Below are 21,170 nucleotides of genomic sequence, written 5' to 3'. Positions count from 1 at the left end.
GCCTCTGTCCACCTACTGGATCGGGCAAACACACCTGTTACAGCAGATGGCACCAAGCTCAAGGACTATGACGAGATTATTATGAAAGTCAGACTGACCAGTGTCGGAATATGAGGTTAAGTCAGGAAAACTGGACAGGAGAATCGAGTTTAGTTTAGGTTATTGCAGCCCTTAAAATCTCATATTACTGAGAGGCTGCTAGAAGATATCTCTACTCATTCTCAGCCCCCACACAACTGCTCCTTAACTATGCAACCCTGTGTGCAGTGCAACACAAAGGCATCATTTTCCTCTGCTTTGTGTGTGTGCGTGTGTGTGTGTGTGTGTGTGTGCGGGGCCATGTGTATATGTATGTATACGTATATGTGCATGGGCATGTGTGTGTGTGTGTGTGTGTGTGTGTGTGTGTGCCTGCCTGCTGAGTGAGAGTGAGTGAGTGAGTGAGTGAGTGAGTGAGTGAGTGAGTGAGTGAGTGAGTGAGTGAGTGAGTGAGTGAGTGAGTACATGTTCTCAGTGCGTGTGTGAGTGAGTGAGTGAGAGCGCATGTTCTGAGTGAGTGAGTGAGTGAGTGAGTGAGTGAGTGAGTGAGTGAGTGAGTACATGTTCTCAGTGCGTGTGTGAGTGAGTGTGAGCGCATGTTCTGAGTGAGTGAGTGAGTACATGTTCTGAGTGAGTGAGTGAGTGAGTGAGTGAGTGAGTGAGTGAGTGAGTGAGTGAGTGAGTGCATGTTCTCAGTGCGTGTGTGAGTGAGTGAGTGCGAGCGCGTGTCGTCTCCTGTCACTAGCAGACACAGAGCAGGGGTTAACCCTCTCGCACTAAGAGGCAGCGCATTCCTGTCTGGCGTATCACTGCGAAGGTCAGTGTCGCCCATCTGGACGCGGTTAGGTGTGGAGGTCCGGGGGGAGGTCGGGGTCTTTGGCCCAGCTCGAGAGGAGCGGAGCGGGGAGGGGAGACGCCGCCACATTCCTCCCGTTGCCTCTGGAGACCCCATTCAGCCCAGACGCCTCCCGCTCCCCCGGCGGGGCTCCCTGCCCCGGCGCAGTGAAAGCAGCACCAGGCAGCGCATTCCTCACAGGGAGCACGCGCCCCGCGCTCGTCTCCGAGTCGCTGGGAGCAGCAGATATGCGCCTGGGGGGGAAATGCTGCGCAAAACAACCCCGACCTGCACGACTGAGAGATGTTTAGGATTCCTGGATGAGGGCGAGGAGACCTTTCAGGAGCTAACAGGATCTCTGAGCCCGTAAACCCCCCCCCCCCCCTCCCCCCCAGCCCGGGAGCTTTACCTCCTTGCGGGCCTTCTCCGTCTTGCGGATCTCCTGCCGCATGGCGTCGATCTTCTGCATGACCACCTCCATCTCCTCCTCCTTGTCGCGGAGCTGGCGGGAGAGCCGCTGCTTGTGGGAGCGCAGCTCGGCCATGCGCTCGTTCAGCTCGGAGAACTCCTGCATGGCCAGCTTGCGCTGCTGGTGCGCGTCCTTCAGCTCCTTGGTCTGGGACTTGAGCCGCTCCAGGGACTCCACCAGTTGCTGAGCGGAGAGGAGCCAGAGTCAGGACGGGAGTCAGGACGGGAGGGAGTCAGGACGGGAGTCAGGACAAGAGTCAGGACGGGAGGGAGTCAGGACAAGAGTCAGGACGGGAGGGAGTCAGGACAAGAGTCAGGACGGGAGGGAGTCAGGACGGGAGGGAGTCAGGACGGGAGGGAGTCAGGACGGGAGGGAGTCAGGACGGGAGGGAGTCAGGACGGGAGGGAGTCAGGACGGGAGGGAGTCAGGACGGGAGGGAGTCAGGACGGGAGTCGAGACAAGAGTCAGGACAGGAGTCAGGACAGGAGTCAGGACAGGAGTCAGGACAGGAGTCAGGACAGGAGTCAGGACAGGAGTCAGGACAGGAGTCAGGGACAGGAGGAGGGGGAGAGACACAAGGGCACTATGGAGCACGATATACCGCCAATCCCTCTTCTTATAGTTATATACGATATTTTGACATAGCATTTTTTAAAATCTATATACATTATTGGACATACCCTTTTTTGAAATAGCTATACACAATATTTAGACATACCCTTTTTTTTAATTTATATACACAATATATCTACAAACACTTCTGTTTAGAATTATACACGATATTTCAACATACCTTTTTTTATATCTATGCACAATATTGACTTGCCCTTTTTCTGTGTTATAAGATAACAGTAATAACTGTAGATAACTGTATATAACGGCTGCAGCTATAAGGTGAATAGGCGATCTTTCGTAATTTTTCTTTAAGCATACCTGACCCGGTAGTGAACAACCAAACATCACAGGCCACGTGAACTTCTTCCAGGAAAAAAAAAAAACCACAAAAAAAAAACACCATCACTGATATCTATTGGGTGCTCATACGACAGCCAATTAGGAGCAAGGCCTTGTAGCTTCCATGCTTGTGGCTAACTCGCTGATCATTGACGGTCTCATCACCTAATAAATATCTGTGATTATGTTTTTTTTCTTTTTCGCCTGGAAACATTTAACACAGTCTGTGACGTTTGGTTATTTACTACTGCATCAGGTATGATTAAAGAAAAAAAGAAAAGATCTTCTATACGTCCCATGGTGGTAGTTATTCCTATTTATGCTTTAAAAACCTGCAATGTCATACACTGTGCTGCCACCAGGGGTGCGCGCACACTGGTGTCAACAGCAAAGGCCTTCGGTCACACTGACACTGTCCCCTGCTTCCGGAAACGTCCGACAACCCACCAGCGACAACCCGCAAAATTCACACACATAAAAGCAAATGAAGGAATGGCACGAAAGCGAAACGCCGGGCCTTCCCTGACGGGTCCCACCATCTGTTACACAAATGTGGGCCTCCTGCGGTGTCGTGTGTCGCTTCATAAGCCCAAAGTGCCTTCTCTCTGAGCAGAGTAACAACAGCTACAGTCGTACTGCAAGGGCTTCGTTTAAAGGTACAATAGGTCATCTCTGACTTCTAACAGTCAAGAGAGAAACCTCTTCTCTGTGAACGAGCTGACATTGAAACGCCATTGGCTGTTGCAATTACAACCAATGAGCTTGAATTATTGTACAGCTATACAACGTTTTGAGCGCCAACCCATCAACTGCATATTTTGAAACCCGAATTTAAGGACTATAAACACAGGCAGAGGGTGAGTGAACATGCCCGTGAGCCTTTTTCAATGATAGGAACGGATTTACAATGGTCTTGCACCAATGTTTTAACACAAAAATCTTACCTATTGTACCTTTAATATTGACACAAATAGGGAACCGTACAGATATGCGAATACACATACGGATAAGCGCATTCAGTGGGACCCGGTGGCCCTACGAGCAAATAAGGAAGCAAAGCTTTGCCAACAGGTCAGCAGACACACAGACAGACTGACTCACAGGCATGTCGGGGAGGAGACGGACACAAGGAGCCATATTTACAAAAAGGGTGGAATGAGCAACTGCGTATGTGCACAGAACACCCAAATATAAACACGACACTTGATAAACACTAAATGGTTGACTAGTTGCGGAGGAGAACGCACACAAATGAACCATGCCCATAACAAGATAAAGACTCACATCTACATTTTGCTAAACCGAGGCTTAAAGTAGGTATTCAGGCCAAATAGCTGTAGTCTGTAATCTTATTGCCCAAAAATCCAATGTAGTGAATCTTACTGCATTTAGGGCTAATGAAATGATGACGTGTACTTTTCATAAAGAGCTCCATTCTCTCAAAACACAACGATCAAATCTAATGAGCCTGAGACGAAGGATGTTTCCAACTAAGTTAATAAGAAAAGGGGGACAAACACAAGCCAAACCAGAATGCTCTGTGGCTGCGTTTCGATATTCGGGCATCTGTCAATAAGGCATTCATACTATAGTAATGAGTAAACACGATTGCATACCACAATGAGGAACCAATGCATCATCAGTGAGCGTTTGGGATTTTTCTTGTTCGTCACAAGGAGAATTGGGCCAGATAACAGTAGTCCTCTCAAACAGAGCCAGTTGATAGGACTGATAAGCATTTGGTGCAGTGTACATATTCCTTATTTTAGTCACACATTTATCATTCTCGATAGTGTGTTTATTACCACATTACACTGACTGCCATATTTTCCTTAACCCATTAATGTCCTAAATGGAAACATTGAACATCCTTTGGTACACTTGACAAGCTAGCTGATCACAAATCTGTCACAACGTTTTAGTTATTGGTCACAAATAATCAGAAACCAATCAGAAAGACCTCTGTGGTCATTTTCTTACTATACAATGTTTAACAGTCTTTTGTGAAACAAGGGTTAGAATTGCTATGTACATGGGCACGATGCAGAGAGGACATACCTTGTGGATGTCCTCCTTCTCCTGCCTAAGGGCTTTGACCTGCTTGTCCAGAGCCTTCAGTTTGGCGGAGGACGACTCGTAGTCCTGTCGAAGAGTCACTGCCTCCTCCAGCTGATGCTCCAGCCGGTCAGAGTCTGCGGGACAAAGAGCGGTTAGGAGCCCCACCGGGATTAAACAGAGCCTCCTCAACACTACACACGCTTAATGAACCTTTATGAACCGTTACTTCTCCCCCGTGACCCCATAAAACAGCCCTTGGGCGAGGTAAGTTCTGGTGCGTTTTAGGGTTGGCTCCTCTGGACGAGGGCTCACCTGCCAGCTTCTTCTTCAGCCGCTCGATCTCCTCGTTCAGCTTCTTCATCTCCTTGTCCCGGCTGGGCGTGCCCACGCCGCGGCCCGACCCGTGGAGAGATTGCACCGCCTGGGTGGACTCTGAGGGGGGAACGAAACACGCCGCAGGGGTCAGTGTGTGGGGAAGGGGCCTGCAGACTGGCTGGTGCGAGCTTCAGAGGTAGACCCTATCAACCCGAATAATCATACCATACGATTAGCTGAGACGGGGATGGGACCATGAGATCTGACGGATTCCCCCACTCCACCAACAAGTGCTTCAATTTGCCCAAATAAAAATTTGCTGTGTAAATGAACAGGATCATTGGGATACTAATGGATTCATACATGGCACACTGATGCAGTTTTATCGTGACATTGAAATTCAATGTTTCATCACACCACTAGTGTAAGTCATGTGTAAGGCTGTGTCAGGCTGAGTAGAGCAGTCGTGTGTCAGGCTGAGTAGAGCAGTCGTGTGTCAGGCTGAGTAGAGCAGTCGTGTGTCAGGCTGAGTAGAGCAGTCGTGTGTCAGGCTGAGTAAGGCTGAGTAAGGCTTGGCAGAGCAGTCGTGTGTAAGGCTGTGTAAGGCTGAGTAGAGCAGTCGTGTGTAAGGCTGTGTAAGGCTGAGTAGAGCAGGCCCGGCCCAGGGTCCAGACGGGCACCTTGCAGCTTGCGGCTGAGCTCCAGCTTCTCCTGCTCCAGCCTCTTGATCCTGCGCTCGAAGGCCTCCACCTGCAGGCTGCTCTCGGCGTCCCGGGGCAGGTCCCCCTCCGGCCCGGAGCCGACCGCCGCCTGCTCCAGGCTGCCGCGGTCGGAGAAGCAGCTGTCCGTGGTGTAGGTGAAGCCCACGAAGGGCAGGTGCTGCCCGGAGAAGCCGGTGTGGGACATGGGAGGCACGATGTCCTGGAGCAAACACAGCAGGAGTCGGTTAACTCTACAGCCCCCACGACACAGGGACATAACTCCCCGATTCATATACAGACCATGTGATAACTCACAAGTATAACTGGTGAAAATTTATACTGAACACAGGAAGCGGATAAAGAAATCATTCCAATGAGTCGCCTTCACAAGGCCTTCCCTGGTGGGGGCAGCATTTGTTAAACAAGAGGGGTCTACCCATGTAGTCTTTCAGAAATCAAAGTGCCTCTTGTTTTGAACCACAGTACAGTTAACAGTAAACAGTAAATTACAAGAACTAAGGTTGCTCACGGTATATTTGATTGGCAGAAAAAAGGGAAACGAAAGCAACTTTGTGTTGGCTGTCAACTCCCACACAGACACAGACCTGTTTTTATCTTATTTATGTGTATTTTGCATAATGCATATGCACTTTTATAATAACGTCTTTGATTATTTTAAAAGAGAGAGACAGAGAGATAGGAGAGAGAGACAGAGAGAGAGAGATATAGGAGAGAGAGAGACAGAGAGGTAGGAGAGAGAGACAGAGAGATATGAGAGAGAGAGAGACAGAGAGATATGAGAGAGAGAGAGACAGACAGAGAGATAGGGGGAGGGAGGGAGAGAGAGAGAGAGAGAGAGAGAGATGGGGGGGGGGGGACTCACCGGGTTTTTGAGAACATCATCGTCCACATCAAAGTTGGAGGTGTCGGAGGGGGAGCTGACGTCAGGAATGTAAGGCGCCCCTGTGTTTCGGATGTTGTCCCAGTCGATGCCGCTGAAGAAGGGGTGCTTCTTGAAGTCCTCGATGCCGTTCTGCCCGAGCCGCCGGTCCCGGCTGCAGATCAGCCTCTGGATCAGGTCCTTGGCGTCCTCCGAGACGTCGGCGATGTGCGAGGGGAACTGGAAGCGCTCCTGGGAGAGGCAGGGGGTGCGTGTGTAAACAAAGGTGACCTGCTCTGTCAACATCATTCGTATTTACCCCGAACCATACTTAAGAATGTAACCTTTCTAACGATACCGATGTTATCTCTCTACTCCATATATCAAAGGAGTTGTCTCCCATTTCATTTTGAGTGGCACCAAACCATGTTTTTGAGAAAAGCGGCTTCAAAGGTTCGTTGCAAGAGTTGCGTGAGGCTGGGAGACTACCGACACTGGGCTAACAAAACTCTGAACATTTACAGCCAAAACTGAACATTTTCACAAACATCGATTTATGTGAAACAGGCCATCACAACTTACGACTGACTACGATGGAACAGGTCACAAATATCCGCCTCCCCACTCACTCACAGGTTTTAAAGACGGTTGTCAGGAGTTCCTTCCACTTCGACTCGAGTTAAAACGGTTGTGGGTCACCAAGGAGAAGAAGGAATCTATCTGGGGAGTGTTTCACTCCGCGTTTTCAAGCACCAGCCAGCGCTGAAATACTGCTGGTGCCTGCTCGTTTCACTCCTATGCCAAACGAGCCCTCAGGCTGTAAAAAGAACCTTCCGGGGCCTATTCCGCACAAATAGAGAAGTATGAGGCTACACGACGCTAGACTTTTATGCGTTTCACCACTTTAGTACAATCACATTTTGGGCAAATTAAAAAGTCAAGATAAATTCTCTTATCAACAAATAACTGTTCCATGAGAATCAGTTTGCAGTGCTCTATATCAGTGGTGGAGAGTCAGTGACGGTGATTGCAGGATCACCGTCACAATGAAACAAAACAAATATTTATGTTTCCGTCAAACTAACCTTGAGAGGCTTAGTGCGGATGCAAACATGGAAGGCATATCTAAAGCACAAAGCCTAAACTACAAAACAAACCAGTCCAGGTACGGTTATACTTTTCACAAAGAAAATAATTCATTTTTGGTCATTTTTCAAACGTAGACCGACACTACACACGATAGGCCTGTGGTGCGGGAAGGAGGAAGGGAGCGGCTGGAGACGAACCTCGTGGTTCATGATCTTCCCGTAGGTCTCCACCAGGGACTCTGCGTAGAAGGGCGTCTCGCCGTACAGCATCTCGTACATGCAGACTCCCAGGGACCACCAGTCGCACTCGGGCCCGTACTTGCCCATGCCGTCCTCCATGGCCTGCAGGATCTCCGGGGAGATGTAGTCCGGCGTTCCCACGGCGACCGACGACTGCACCTGCAAACGCCGAGAGGAGGAATGAAACTTCAGCGCCACTCTGCAGCACATCACAAATTCAGTCTGGACAAGAGGAGTCTAGAAGAGGTGAAATATAAACAGAAAGCCTCTGGGATTTCCACATTCGGGTGCAGGATTTCATCCTAGTAGCAAATGAGAATTTCAATGTGATGTGACTGGCGTATTGGGAAAAAACACATGGAGAACACCCTTACTATTTGGTAAGGCCCCACTCGGGTCCTGGAAGAGTGTGCACAGCAACCTGACAGCTTGCATCTCCCTGAAGTTGCTAGGAAGGTTTTGCCAATATTATGGACATTATTGGAAGGTGGAAATCATGTAACATTAGGCAAGTTACACAGGTGTTCTCCTGATTGTACCCCGGGTAGTGGATAGTTACAGAATTAAAAATATACATACATGTGAGAACACATACCATAGCAGGCTAGCTAGACAGCCTAAAACCAATATCTAAATTCATCAAAAACCGTTGCTTCATTAGAAAACAGGGTAAAACTTTGTATCCATCTATGTAGCCATTAAATTGAGGCAAACAATGTTCTGATATTAACCCGTTATGTAGCAGTGCTCCCTTTAGTTAGCTTCCTCAGTTCTCACCGTCTTGGGAAAGGCACACAGGTCGATGCAGTCTTTGAGCATGCTCAGTCTAATTGCAGTTTATTACTTTGGACCACGATGACAAATTCCTCCTCTGCAGCTCAGATGCCGAGGATGCCGTCTGGCGCACAGCTTGCACTGAACGCCATTGTTACAGTACGACTGAACATCAGTCTCCACTCATTTCAGGTCGGGCAGGTCTCTGAATTTGTCACTCGCAATTATGTCATTTTGTTTATGAACAATTTTTCAGTTGAAAGTGAGTAAATGTAGAGAGCATAAACACGATTGGGGGCGCTGAATTTGGGCATTGTCCTCTCGCCGGAATAAACTGCTTTAATTGATCTATTAAGGGACCAGTAGCAATAAAAACCAGCATGACCTGCCACTGTCAATGACCAGGGTTGGGGAGCCCTGCCCTGTATGAGAATAAAAGCACTAAAATGGTTTGTTGAGTGCTGGATGGAGACAGCACTTTTCCACAGCGATTCTCCAACCACGCTGACGATGGCTGACAGCCCCCCAGGCTAGCGAGAGCACAACAGGCCAAGGTATCACGCAGAGAGGGAGGCTTTGTCACCAGCAGAGCAGCCAGTGCGGTCCTTACACACTGACTGCACAGCGCGGCTCGATCGAACGTAGCGCAACAAACATTATTACACCCCCACAGTTCTGCAAAGCCTTTGATCCACATCATACTAATACAACAGGGAATACTGTACCCTTTCAAACCCATGAAATTATGCTTATTATTATTATTATTATGAATGGGATTCCAAACATACGCTATAAAAATGAGTGTTGCTCATCGTGCCAGGAGAAGCTGAGAACAGCCCCGATCACAGAATCCTTCGCTTGTCATTATGCTGAGGCTGACGATGAGTAAGGAAACGATCCGCGGCCAATTGAATTCAATTAAACGCACCGCGCTGACAATTTCCAGCACCGACCGACTACGAAAAGGTCAATGCATCTTAAGCCGTGATGCTCAAATTCAATTATGAATCCTTAGCAAAAAAAAAATATATAACTGATGTTGACATGCAGTTGTGAAATCAGAGCAGTGCAGGAAGAGGGCTTTATCCACGCTGGGAGCGTTCACCCGAGCAGGTCCTCCCATTTTAAGGTCCTGGGTGTTGCTCCTGGGAGAGGGCTGCTCTGATTACTCCTTTGGAAAGTCCCAGCAGGTAGGAACCGCCTGTTTGTGTGGTCGGGGTGCTAAATCAGGGAAAGGTCGGGGTTGACAGCTAGTCCTGTTCAAGTGCAGGCAGCCAGGGGCCCGGGTCGGGGAGAAGACAATGCCCAGGCCCCGACGCACTCTCATCCTCGTAAAAAGCGGCCCCAAAATCAGGGTTTGAATACAGATTCGGGCACTTTATCAAGGGGACAGTTTTATCCTCCGCTCCGGCTAACTGAATTTTTTGCCTGGCGGGACATCTCCTTTTTAAAACCTAAGCAATTGAATGAACAGAAATGAAGACGGCTGTGGAATTTGTAGTGACATTCGCCACCAGAACCCCCTTACAGAGTCCGCACAGCAAGAGCAAGAACAGCAGTCCGACATACGTTAAACAAATTCGGGCAGCCCAGGGATCCAGTGGAAAGCTCACATGACATAGAGCTCTAACCAACAGCTTTTCCCATCAACCCCGTTAGAATTTACTTCCCTCTGCTTGTAGTGTTACAGTGATGAACCTTTACCTTACAACCCTGTAACAATATCCCCGTTAAAGCCCGCATTGGCCTCTGGTGTCAAGAGGTGCAATGTGCCGGGGTCACGTGACTCTGATGGGCCTCTCCTGCTCCTTCACATCAAGAGGGGCTCTCGAAACGCCACTTCGCGTTGTAATGTTCTCGCATTCACGGGGAATGAAGTACAATTGTAACTGACAAGGGACAGGTGACGTGAACACCACGGATTTCTAATATGTCACAGCCGAGCATAACTGTGGGTGTTTGGCTTTAACACCCAATTACTTCAGTACTTGGAGCTCATCTGTGGTCAAATGTGGTCTGACTGTGGATCATCATGAACTCTTCAGCCTTGAGAATCTTGCTGTACTGGGCTCAGTACTCATTCCGCTGGCTTGGTCTCAGTAACTGACCGGCTACAGACCAGAGTGAGGAGGCTTTCACCCACTCCATTCCTCCTTATCTTCCCCCATTGCTGACTCACAGCTGCCTACAACATAACAACTGTCTTTTACATTAGTGCTTTAATGATGTGAGGCTGTAATGGACTGGACCAAAAACCAAGCCTGGACTTTCTCACTGTCACAAATTTTACAAAAATATCCGTGCTTGTACTTCTAGCGGGTTTACATTTGATGAAGTTTTGTCATATCTGAAACCATGTCTCCTTGTGTTTCTGTAAACAGAGTGAAAGGCTCCAGTTTGCCGGTCCTGGAAGGAGAACTCTCCCCCTGCCCCTCTCACTGTGACGCTGGAGGGGGGGGGGGCGAACCCCGGAGATACTTACCGTCCCATCGTCCATCATCTTCAGACAGGACCCGAAGTCTGCCAGGCGGATGTGGCCGTTCATGTCCAGCAAGACGTTGTCTGGCTTTATGTCTCTGAAAGCAGACAGACACCAGCCCGTCATAAAGCGAAGAAGACTCGTTTGAGAGGAACAACAAAAACAGGCATACCCGTAGGCCCAGGGTCGGGTACTTTCACAGGAATGTGAGCCAGGGGAGTTCCCACCGAGCGGTGTTATACCACCGTGGCACGCATGCCATCGCACCTATCAGTTATCACCAAGTGCCACTCTGACCTACTTTTCAATAAACAACGCAGAACCTCGCAGAAATACACGACTGCTAGTCAGGAGCTCCTTCTTAAAAACAGCAGGCCGTGCCATTTCTCCCCCCCTGCCCACGAGCTGTGGTGAGAGGGCCGGATTCCACACCGGCCAGGCCAGTGCTCCAACAGCCCGGCATTGTTGTGCCCTCCCGCTCCCCGGCTGGGGGGAGGAGGGCGTCCTGGCTGGAGGCCACACACAGTCTCCCTGGCACAGCCCTCTGCCGAGCGGCGACAGGGCGGAAACAAACAGGCCGCAAGGGGAGGGGGGCTGGAGCCTGACCCGGGCGGAGGGACCTGCCGCACCGCCTTCAGCTGATACACACACACACACACCAGCCCTGAGCCGTTACACACACACACACACGCACACACACGCACACCAGCCCTGAGCCATTACACACACACCAGCCCTGAGCAGTCTCACACACACGCACACACACACACACCAGCCCTGAGCCATTACACACACACCAGCCCTGAGCAGTCTCACACACACACACACACACACACACACACACACACACACACACACACACACACACACACACACACACACACACACACACACACACACACACACACACACACACACACACACACACACACACACACACACACACACACACACACACACACCAGCCCTGACTATCGTAAGCAAGGGTGTCATTATCTTCAGAAAGACTACATAACGTCTCTGAGCATGCTCGGTCTGGTCGCGCGCGTGGGTAAACACACGGGCGGGGGGGGGGGGGGGGGGGGGTTGGCGGCAGGGTGCTGCCGGCTCTTCCTGCTGCTACAGGATGTGCTTCCTTCCGCTCGCCACAGGTAGCAGGAAGCGAGGATCCACCTCCAGGGGCGACTCGTCCACTGCAAGCGCTTCGAGGAAGAGGCCACTGTGACCTCACCAACCGCTCTGCTGTCATGGCAACATCCCTCAAGCAACCCCATTTTAGCTCGTACTGTCCCCACCCGACCTCCCGGGACTTCCCTGCCGCCGAGCAGGCCTCACCTGTGTACATAGTGTTGCTGATGGATGGAATGGATAGCCAGAACCATCTCTGCCACGTAGAACTTCGACATGTCCTCCGGAAGCCGGTCTTCAAACTTGCTGAGCAAAGTCAGCAGGTCCCCACCAACGTAGTAGTCCATGACCAAGTACTGCAAGACAAAATGGCGGAGAATACATTTCCCAGGCTAAAGAAACATCAGAGAAAATCAGCTGATGTGGTTTCATCTGATTTGTGTCCGTGATGTGATGTGATAAGGTCTTGATAATCAAACCGCAATGACATTTTTACAAGGCAGTTGGCTGACGCAAAACTCCCTAAAGCTGAGTTTTCAGCTTTGAAATCTGTTCATACCAGGGCCCTATGTTAACAATTTTGTGCTGCCAAGTTGAAACATTTAGGAGCAGGCTAATGCATCCCAATTAGATGTGCTCCTAAATTATTTTTCTAGTTAGCACACATAAATTTTCATGAGCACATTCTCCTAAAATGGGAGCACTAGAGAGCCCTAGGCACATTTATTTTTAAACAGATCTTATCACATATTTACTTTTTCTGCCAGCAAGATAAATGCTTAATCTTGTTTGTCAGCCACTCCCATCACTGCTGAATTTTGTGTTAATGTCAAGACGCATGCTACCGCTGACACCCGTTTTCCCTCTGCAGCTCAGCAGATCTGAGCCGGCAGGCTGCAGTACCCCGATCAACCACAGGTGTCACTCAAGCAAAGAGGCAGCATCATTTCTCCTGAATGAATCTTCCCCTTATCGGGTATAGCCTTATGGCCGATTACGCAGCAGAATGGTCACATTCTGTGCTGGCAGGGTCACGCTTGGATGCTGGACATTGACAAAAAGCACTTCAGCTAGTCTGACAGCCCCCCCATCTGGGAGATTTTTGGGATAAAGATGACGTGACCAAAGCCATCCATCACATAAGCATCATGATCATGACAGAAAGGCTGCAGTCACTGTGGCTGTGGCATTAATACTTAATGAGTGCACTGTCCACAGCAGTCACGGGTCTGGACTGCCCTGGAGCACAGTGACAGAACAGAGAAAGCTCTATTATTAGGCTGTGCTCCCCACAGGAACTGGACACACCCCAATAATAACGCCACTCGCGAACATAAGCCCCCATCCCAGACACCTTGTGGCTCAGACGGACAGGGCACGAGGTCATCTCGACACACCACCACCAAGCCACAGAAGGGAGGGGGGGGGGATTCTCACACTGCTTAGCTTTCAGATACCGTGTTGTAATTTACTGTGGATCTATTGCACTGTAAACACCGCTGGACTGTGTTTTACAGTGAGGCTGGGCGAGAGAGAAGAACTTAAATCTGAAGACGCAAATCTAAGAAGGGACTAGCCGAGCCGAGCCGTTTATCAGGCAGACTAGAGCTTCATGTTACAACATGCCAGGATTACCTGTCATGACGGTGAACAGCGAGAGCTTTCAGAACTGTGCATTAATCAGTCTTATAAGGAGTGATAACAAAAAAAGGGACATGATAGTCTTTCTGGTGAGGGCTTGATAGTGCTCCCTTTTTAGGGGCATTTGCTTCTGGAAATTGATGTGTGCGCGAAATGGAAAAATAATCTACAAATTATGATGGATTGATACACATGCACTACTTGGAATTTTTTTTTATTGTAGAGCCCTGCTTGCGGTCCAGTCAATGTGGTGCTTGCAGAAGGCAAAGTGAACGCACAGGATTGAGCAGTACGGACCCTTATATTGTTATGCAGCGTCTCTTTTTATTCTCAACTGAGACGTAACGTCACAGAACCGAGCAGAGGGCTGGACAGAAATGACGAAGAGAGCCCGGAGCATCGCCCGGGGGCAGCGCTCCCTGCGCTCCGGCCCTTACCAGGAAGTTGTCGTCCTGGAAGGCGTAGTGCAGCGTGGTGATCCACTGGCAGTCCCCGTTCACCAGAACGTTCCGCTCCTCCCGAAAGCAGGCCGTCTGGCGGGGAACAACAGCGGGTCAACTTCACACACACACACACACACACACACACGTGCGTACGCACGCACACACATATACACACACACACACACACGCACACACATATACACGCACGCACGCACACACACACGTGACAGTGGCATCGTCGTTGCTTCACATCCATCGGGTCCGGTCTTCCGCGTTTCCCCCACCACTCGCTTTCCTGACCCGTCGCCCAACACCACCGCAGCCCCAAACCGCCCATTATCACAGATCAACTCAAAGGAAGACACGAACCCTGGTGGCAGGGAGGGTGGAGGAGAGACTCTCGCCTCATTTCATACAAACCAGTCGCACACAAGGAAGAGCTCCAGTGTTAATCTCTCACATTAATATTACACTTAGGGCAGTAAGATAATAATGAACAGGCCATTCAGTCGAACAATGGGCACTACTTTCCTCCCACTAAGTATACCTAGTGCTTAGTTTACCTAAAAACTAGATATTACCAAGCATCGAATCGAGCCTGGTGTTGAAATCCTGCTACATGATCTGGCAAGCTATTCCACACAGTGACCCCACACCGCATGAAAAAATACACCTGTCAGATACCATTATCCAGGACAGCTCACACAGACTGGTATCTATTTATACATACTGCATTATGTATTATTTAGCAGTGAATTCAACTGGGGAGACCCTCCCTCCTCAAAGCTAATCTGGAACCTTTATAAACTCAGTTCCTTATCCACCGCTCTGCACTCCCGCCCTGTTCGGATCGGGTCAGGTCCAGGAAACCGTCTTTAGTAAAGATCCCCCCCTGTCCGCTTAATCCATCACTGCACTGGCTCTGTTAGAGAAACAACCGACACACGCGGAGGTATAGCCCACCACTCCATCACCGTTGTCTCTTTAACCGATAACAGGAAAAGCCGGATCGCGTTATTCGACCGCGGTATAAAGGGGGGGAGAGATGAGAGACAGCGGCAGGATGAACAACAGCTTCGTCGCTCCGCACCGTCCAACGGCAACGGCAGAGGATTGAGGGATTAATGATCAACTCGTTGTTGACAAAAGGTCTCCTGACATCGCTGTTCGCGGAGGGCCGGATGCCCACGAGCGCTGTCACACAGTCAGGCCTGACTGCGGAGAAACTAGGTCGAGCGGAGGAGGAGAAAATAAAGACTGCTGCGTGTCTCGCGATGGGCTTGGCCAGGGCACAGCAACGCAGCTATGGGCTGACTGGGGCACGGACATCTTACCTTACGATAAAGGTTCAGTACAAAATACAAGGGAAATATTCAGAAACATTCCATCGACACTTTCATGCACTTTTCATTTTTGTTTCTATTCAAGTATTATTTCAAGATTTAGCTTTGTTGTTTATGACCCCAATAGTGCATTTCTGTTCCAATGTACCGCATAAAAATTCCTCCACACTGGTAGTAGAGAAAATATACATATATACTATAACAGAAAATATGATTGATATAGTAAAACCCATTGCGAATATAAATCCTCTATTTACTTGAATTGAAATGGACATTTCTAGCAGAAGCATGTATTTTCTGAAACCCTGGGACTAAACCGCGTGACCACGATGGTGACCAGCGGAAACAGGTCCAGGCCGCAAGCAGCCAAATGTGGTCCGAGGAACCCCAGCAGGCGGGGGGGGGGGAACAAACGGCCTTATTGGGCTTATCAGCCACAGGACCGGGTGAAAGAGCAGAGGGTTTTTAAACAAATCTCACTCCCTTACTTCAGCTCTCTTCAGCATCTCCCATTTGTTCAGGATCTTCATGGCGTACACCCGTTCTGTGTTTTTCATTTTCACCACGGCAACCTAAAAAAAGGAGAGAAAGGGAGGAGGGGGAGGGGAGGACAGCGGGTGGGGGTGGGGGGGGGCAAAAGGCTCGGGTCACATGATGCATAAATGATCAGCGGTCTGCCATTTCTGTGCTTTCGATTACCGCGCGAAGGATTTCAGCTTCATTTTATTTTTATCCCGGCTTATTTCAGCCTCGTGTTTTCTTTTCTCAATGACTCTCCGCAGACCACAATGTTGACCAATAAGACAGCATGTATGAAATGCAGCATTCACCATGTGCTAAAAAGGCCAATAAATCTCAAACACCAGGGTCAATGTCATGCAAATTACACTTTTACTACTAAATTGCCCGCAGCAATAACTCCCACAAACGGCGTGCCAGAGACGGAGCAATAACACTCATTGTTGTGAAAGTAGTAGTATTGTGGCAGAAACTGTACTGTGATGAAAAGAAATCTAGGAGGAGGGGGACACAGTCAAAAGGACAGAGCCAGTGTAGGAGTGACAGCTGTGGCACTCAGAGGTACCTCCACCCCCTTCTACCCCTCACAGTGCCCACACCCATGCAGGCTCGATTTCAGTTTGCACAGACCGACACACCCACAGATAGAGGAGGCCGTCTGAATTCTCTGAAGTCTCCTCATACGGACTGACGCTGGGGGGTCTTCTCAACCTCTCACACTTGCATAGCTACGTTCCCATTTCATCATATCAGAATCATTTCGCATAGCCTCCTTCACCGTGACAACAGGCAAAGCCTTCTGTTAAAAACTGAGTATATGAGGACAGACCCTGCAGCCGCCCGGCCCTCTCACAAAATGGCTGCCACGCTATGACAGCACAGCGAACGCCAGTGAACCCAAAACCTAAAGGAGCTGGTGACCACATAAACGAGGAAGGGGCTTGACCAGCCTACCGCCAGGGTTGGCCAATTAGTCACAGGGAGCAGCTCAGAGGACCCTGCGGTGCTCCGGCTGAATCACGTGAGACCGGCGTTTGCTTCGTGGCCTGGGAGACTAAGTGGCTTTTGTCATCTTTACGACTCTGAAATTGCAGGGGGCGGCGGGCGCGGGGTTCAGAGCATTCAAACGCAGCGCTGAGAGGCCCTGCTGTGCAGGGAGGAAGGCTCGTGAGACGAGGGCAGCCTCCGCACAGGGACCCCTCAGCTGGGGAGACAAACACCACACGGTGATATTAGAGCCACAACATGGGATTAATATGACAAAGAGCACCCTGACACTGCAAAAAAAGAGTCTTCAACCACCCAGTCCTATTCCTATTGGCTGGTTTCCACAGCTCTGCGTTCCCAAACGCCCTCGTCACCTGCATCCCAGCGGCTGGCTGTAATGCACCGACAGCCCTGTCCTTTTCACTGATGTGAGTGACTCACACCCACAGCAGACACCTACTGTACACTTTTAAGTGGCAGCGGCTCATGTCACCGCTGAATAATGTATCGGAGTGCACTTTAATCTTTTCTGAGTCTGGCTGAGGTCTGAGGAGGGACGCAGTATCTCTCCGGTCTCTGGACATTAAGACGTCACCCCATTTTCTGATTTACAGCTCAACAAGAGCATGCATTAATACTCTGCTTCTTACCATTCATACTCATTAAGTTCAATTTCCATCAGCTGGAGATTCAGCAAAACGCTGACCAGTCGGTTAGCTAAAGAACACAATGCTTGGTCCGCCATGAGTGCAGGCAAAACTAGCTGAAGTAGGTATGTTTACCTTTAATACAATAACACAGCTATAAAAACTCGAACACTTCTTACTCCCAGCCAAGCAGAACAGTCTTGTTCATATTTCACCGATGGCTTGTGCAAGAAAATAAACATTTTTTAATGGTCCTTTACACTCAATCTGTAACACCCTTTTTGATTTTGTTATGCCTTCAAGGTTAAAACAATAAGGGCGGTATCGCAGACAGATTAAGCCCAGTCCCTGACTAAATTCAATTTTGAATGGAGATTCTCCACACAAAACTCAATTTAGTCCAGGACTAAACTCAATACGTGCCTGCAAAACCGGCCCTGAAAGAACAGCATCGAGGGCTTCTGCCAACATCAGAAGTTAATGACTTGAGTGATATCACCTATCAATTGACGCAAGGTATTATCCATGGGTTTATCGTGGGCAGTACCAAAGCAGCTCACCTCAAAACACAGGCCAGAGTGGGCAGGAACACGGAAAAGATATTACACAATCACACTTTCCATGCATGAACAAACAAGCTCACAAGCATGCGTAAAATCAACTATCAGTGCAGGGCCTCCCCACACCAGATAACTGACCTCATTACAAAAACAAGCTCAACTCAGCCCTGCTGCAAAGGATTTTTTTTTTTTTTTTTTTCTCTTTTCTCCTTTCCTTATTTAGACACAGACCAAGACAGTGTCAGGCTGTCCTGATTCTGAGCCCAGAGCCAGGCAGAGGGGTCCGTCAGAGGCCCTAAATGCCAGGAGACCTTGTTCACGTGCGGTAGCAGCCCACACACGGGGTCAACAGGCTCATTCACTAAATCCACAGATATACATATGAAACTCATGCAGGGTTTAAAGGGACTGTTTCACATTCGGTGCCAAGTTACAGTTTAGCATTCAGTAAAGTGAGAGTGAAGCATTTTCAGTAAAGTGCCAGGGTAAGTAAGCTGGAGAGTAACATCTGGTGTAAATGTGGTATTAGTGTCAGTGAGAGACAATGTTGAATCCAGTAAAGCTGAAAACAACCCCTAAGGAGGACAAGAAAATTAATATCCACCCAAGACACATGATAAAAAAACGAGCATTCCCCAAGCAGGGAATTTCAACCAAAAATTAAGGGAATTTCAATTTATTTTAAAACAACCAAGTGGTCCGACAACCAGGAAAACAACTTTGATTCTGCGCTACATACACACGCTAGTAAACCGTGCACGGCAGGGTGCAGTGCGAAATTTGGCTCAATGTTTCATCGGCAATAAAGCACACGGGACAATGCAGTTCCCCTGGACAAAACACGCTGGGTCAGGAAAGCCGCAACGGGCCGTTCTGTACAAACAGTACAGAGGGGAAGTAGACTGCATTGTGCTGTTAAACTCAAACCTGCGGTCGCCGTGCCACGTATGCCCTTTCAAGGCACGGACTGACTGGAGCGCCACTGAATCGATTTGCAGCGCGTCAGAGCGGATACCCGCCAGCATAGGTAAGGGAGAGCGTCATAAATTTAGGGGGTGTTTTTTTGGGGGGGGGGTTTTTTGGGTGGAAGGGCAAGGGCAGGAGGAAACAGTGCAGCGTAGTAGATTTTGCACAATGTCAGGATGTGGATCTCTGCGGCGGAGAGGCGGCCTGGGCCTGGGACCGGGCCCTCTGCAGCGGCCCCGCGGCCCCGCGGCCCACAGGAGGGCCGTAAGGAAGCCCACCTCTCAGGAACTCAGACCCCACCGAACCCCCTCCGCAACGGGGCGCCCTAAATCAGTCAGCCCCCCGCAGAGAGAGGTGCACCCCCTAACCCGGGCTGTGTGCGGAGAGCCTGGGTAACGCGCTGACTCAGTGTGCCCGAGCGGCACGTGCTAGCTTTGGCATTAAGCATTACATTACATTACATTACATTACACTACATTACATTAATGGCATTTGGCAGACACTCTTATCCAGAGTGACGTACAGTTGATTAGACTAAGCAGGAGACAATTCCCCTGGAGCAATGCGGGGTTAAGGGCCTTGCTCAAGGGCCCAATGGCTGTGTGGATCTTATTGTGGTTACACCAGGGATCGAACTGCCAACCTTGCGGGTCCCAGGCACGTACCGAAACCACTACGGTACAGGCCGCCCCCCAGTGTAGTGCCCCCACAAGCCTTACAGTGTTCAGAAGTGCTGCACAGGGACACTTTCAGCTTTGCTGTGTTCCAGCGAGCCACACAATAAAACCAGCGTTTAATTTGTCGTGTTCAGAAGCGCTGCTCACTAACACCAGCGTTCAACTTTATCGTGTTCAGAAGTGCTGCACACTAACACCAGCGTTCAACTTTGTCTTGTTCAGAAGTGCTGCACACTAACACCAGCGTTCAGCTTTGTCGTGTTCAGAAGTGCTGCACACACTAACACCAGCGTTCAGCTTTGCTGTGTTCAGAAGTGTTGCACACACTAACACCAGCGTTCAGCTTTGTCGTGTTCAGAAGTGCTGCACACACTAACACCAGCGTTCAGCTTTGCTGTGTTCAGAAGTGCTGCATACACTAACACCAGCGTTCAGCTTTGCTGTGTTCAGAAGTGCTGCACACTAACACCAGCGTTCAGCTTTGCTGTGTTCAGAAGTGCTGCATACACGAACACCAGCGTTCAGCTTTGTCGTGTTCAGAAGTGCTGCACACACTGACACCAGCGTTCAGCTTTGCTGTGTTCAGAAGTGCTGCATACGCTAACACCAGCGTTCAGCTTTGCGGCGTTCAGAAGTGCTGCACACTAACAACAGCGTTCAGCTTTGTTGTGTTCAGAAGTGCTGCACACTAAACACCAGCGTTCAGCTGTGCGGCGTTCAGAAGTGCTGCACATTAACACCAGTGTTCAGCTTTGCTGTGTTCAGAAGTGCTGCACACTAACACCAGCGTTCAGAAGTGCTGCACACTAACACCAGCGTTCAGCTTTGCGGCATTCAGAAGTGCTGCACACTAACACCAGCGTTCAGCTTTGCGGCATTCAGAAGTGCTGCACACTAACACCAGCGTTCAGCTTTGCTGTGTTCAGAAGTGCTGCATACACTAACACCAGCGTTCAGCTTTGCTGTGTTCAGAAGTGCTGCACACTAACACCAGCGTTCAGCTTTGCTGTGTTCAGAAGTGCTGCATACACGAACACCAGCGTTCAGCTTTGTCGTGTTCAGAAGTGCTGCACACACTGACACCAGCGTTCAGCTTTGCTGTGTTCAGAAGTGCTGCATACACTAACACCAGCGTTCAGCTTTGCGGCGTTCAGAAGTGCTGCACACTAACAACAGCGTTCAGCTTTGTTGTGTTCAGAAGTGCTGCACACTAAACACCAGCGTTCAGCTGTGCGGCGTTCAGAAGTGCTGCACATTAACACCAGTGTTCAGCTTTGCTGTGTTCAGAAGTGCTGCACACTAACACCAGCGTTCAGAAGTGCTGCACACTAACACCAGCGTTCAGCTTTGCGGCATTCAGAAGTGCTGCACACTAACACCAGCGTTCAGCTTTGCGGCATTCAGAAGTGCTGCACACTAACACCAGC

The 21,170-nt window shown here is 49.6% G+C and overlaps 1 protein-coding gene across 4 annotated transcripts in view; it reads right to left on the bottom strand.

Annotated features, from left to right (window-relative positions):
• The window catches only part of cdc42bpb (CDC42 binding protein kinase beta (DMPK-like)), a 74,576-nt gene that overhangs the window by 27,545 nt on the left and 25,861 nt on the right, over positions 1 to 21,170 (bottom strand). For all 4 annotated transcript variants that reach the window (XM_061219112.1, XM_061219129.1, XM_061219121.1 and 1 more), the window contains exons 3-12: positions 15,876 to 15,959; positions 14,039 to 14,134; positions 12,168 to 12,316; positions 10,836 to 10,929; positions 7,538 to 7,738; positions 6,255 to 6,503; positions 5,351 to 5,591; positions 4,668 to 4,787; positions 4,356 to 4,489; positions 1,284 to 1,526 (exon numbers count right to left, since the gene is read on the bottom strand). In XM_061219112.1, coding sequence (XP_061075096.1) covers positions 1,284 to 1,526; positions 4,356 to 4,489; positions 4,668 to 4,787; positions 5,351 to 5,591; positions 6,255 to 6,503; positions 7,538 to 7,738; positions 10,836 to 10,929; positions 12,168 to 12,316; positions 14,039 to 14,134; positions 15,876 to 15,959 — 1,611 coding nt within the window. The remainder of the gene's footprint in view (positions 1 to 1,283; positions 1,527 to 4,355; positions 4,490 to 4,667; positions 4,788 to 5,350; positions 5,592 to 6,254; positions 6,504 to 7,537; positions 7,739 to 10,835; positions 10,930 to 12,167; positions 12,317 to 14,038; positions 14,135 to 15,875; positions 15,960 to 21,170) is intronic.

The sequence above is a fragment of the Conger conger genome, chromosome 1, assembly GCF_963514075.1.
Source record: "Conger conger chromosome 1, fConCon1.1, whole genome shotgun sequence".
In the NCBI taxonomy this organism is placed as follows: Eukaryota; Metazoa; Chordata; class Actinopteri; order Anguilliformes; family Congridae; genus Conger; species Conger conger.
Note: the sequence above shows the minus strand (reverse complement) of the source record. Positions and strands in the feature narration are given on the sequence as shown.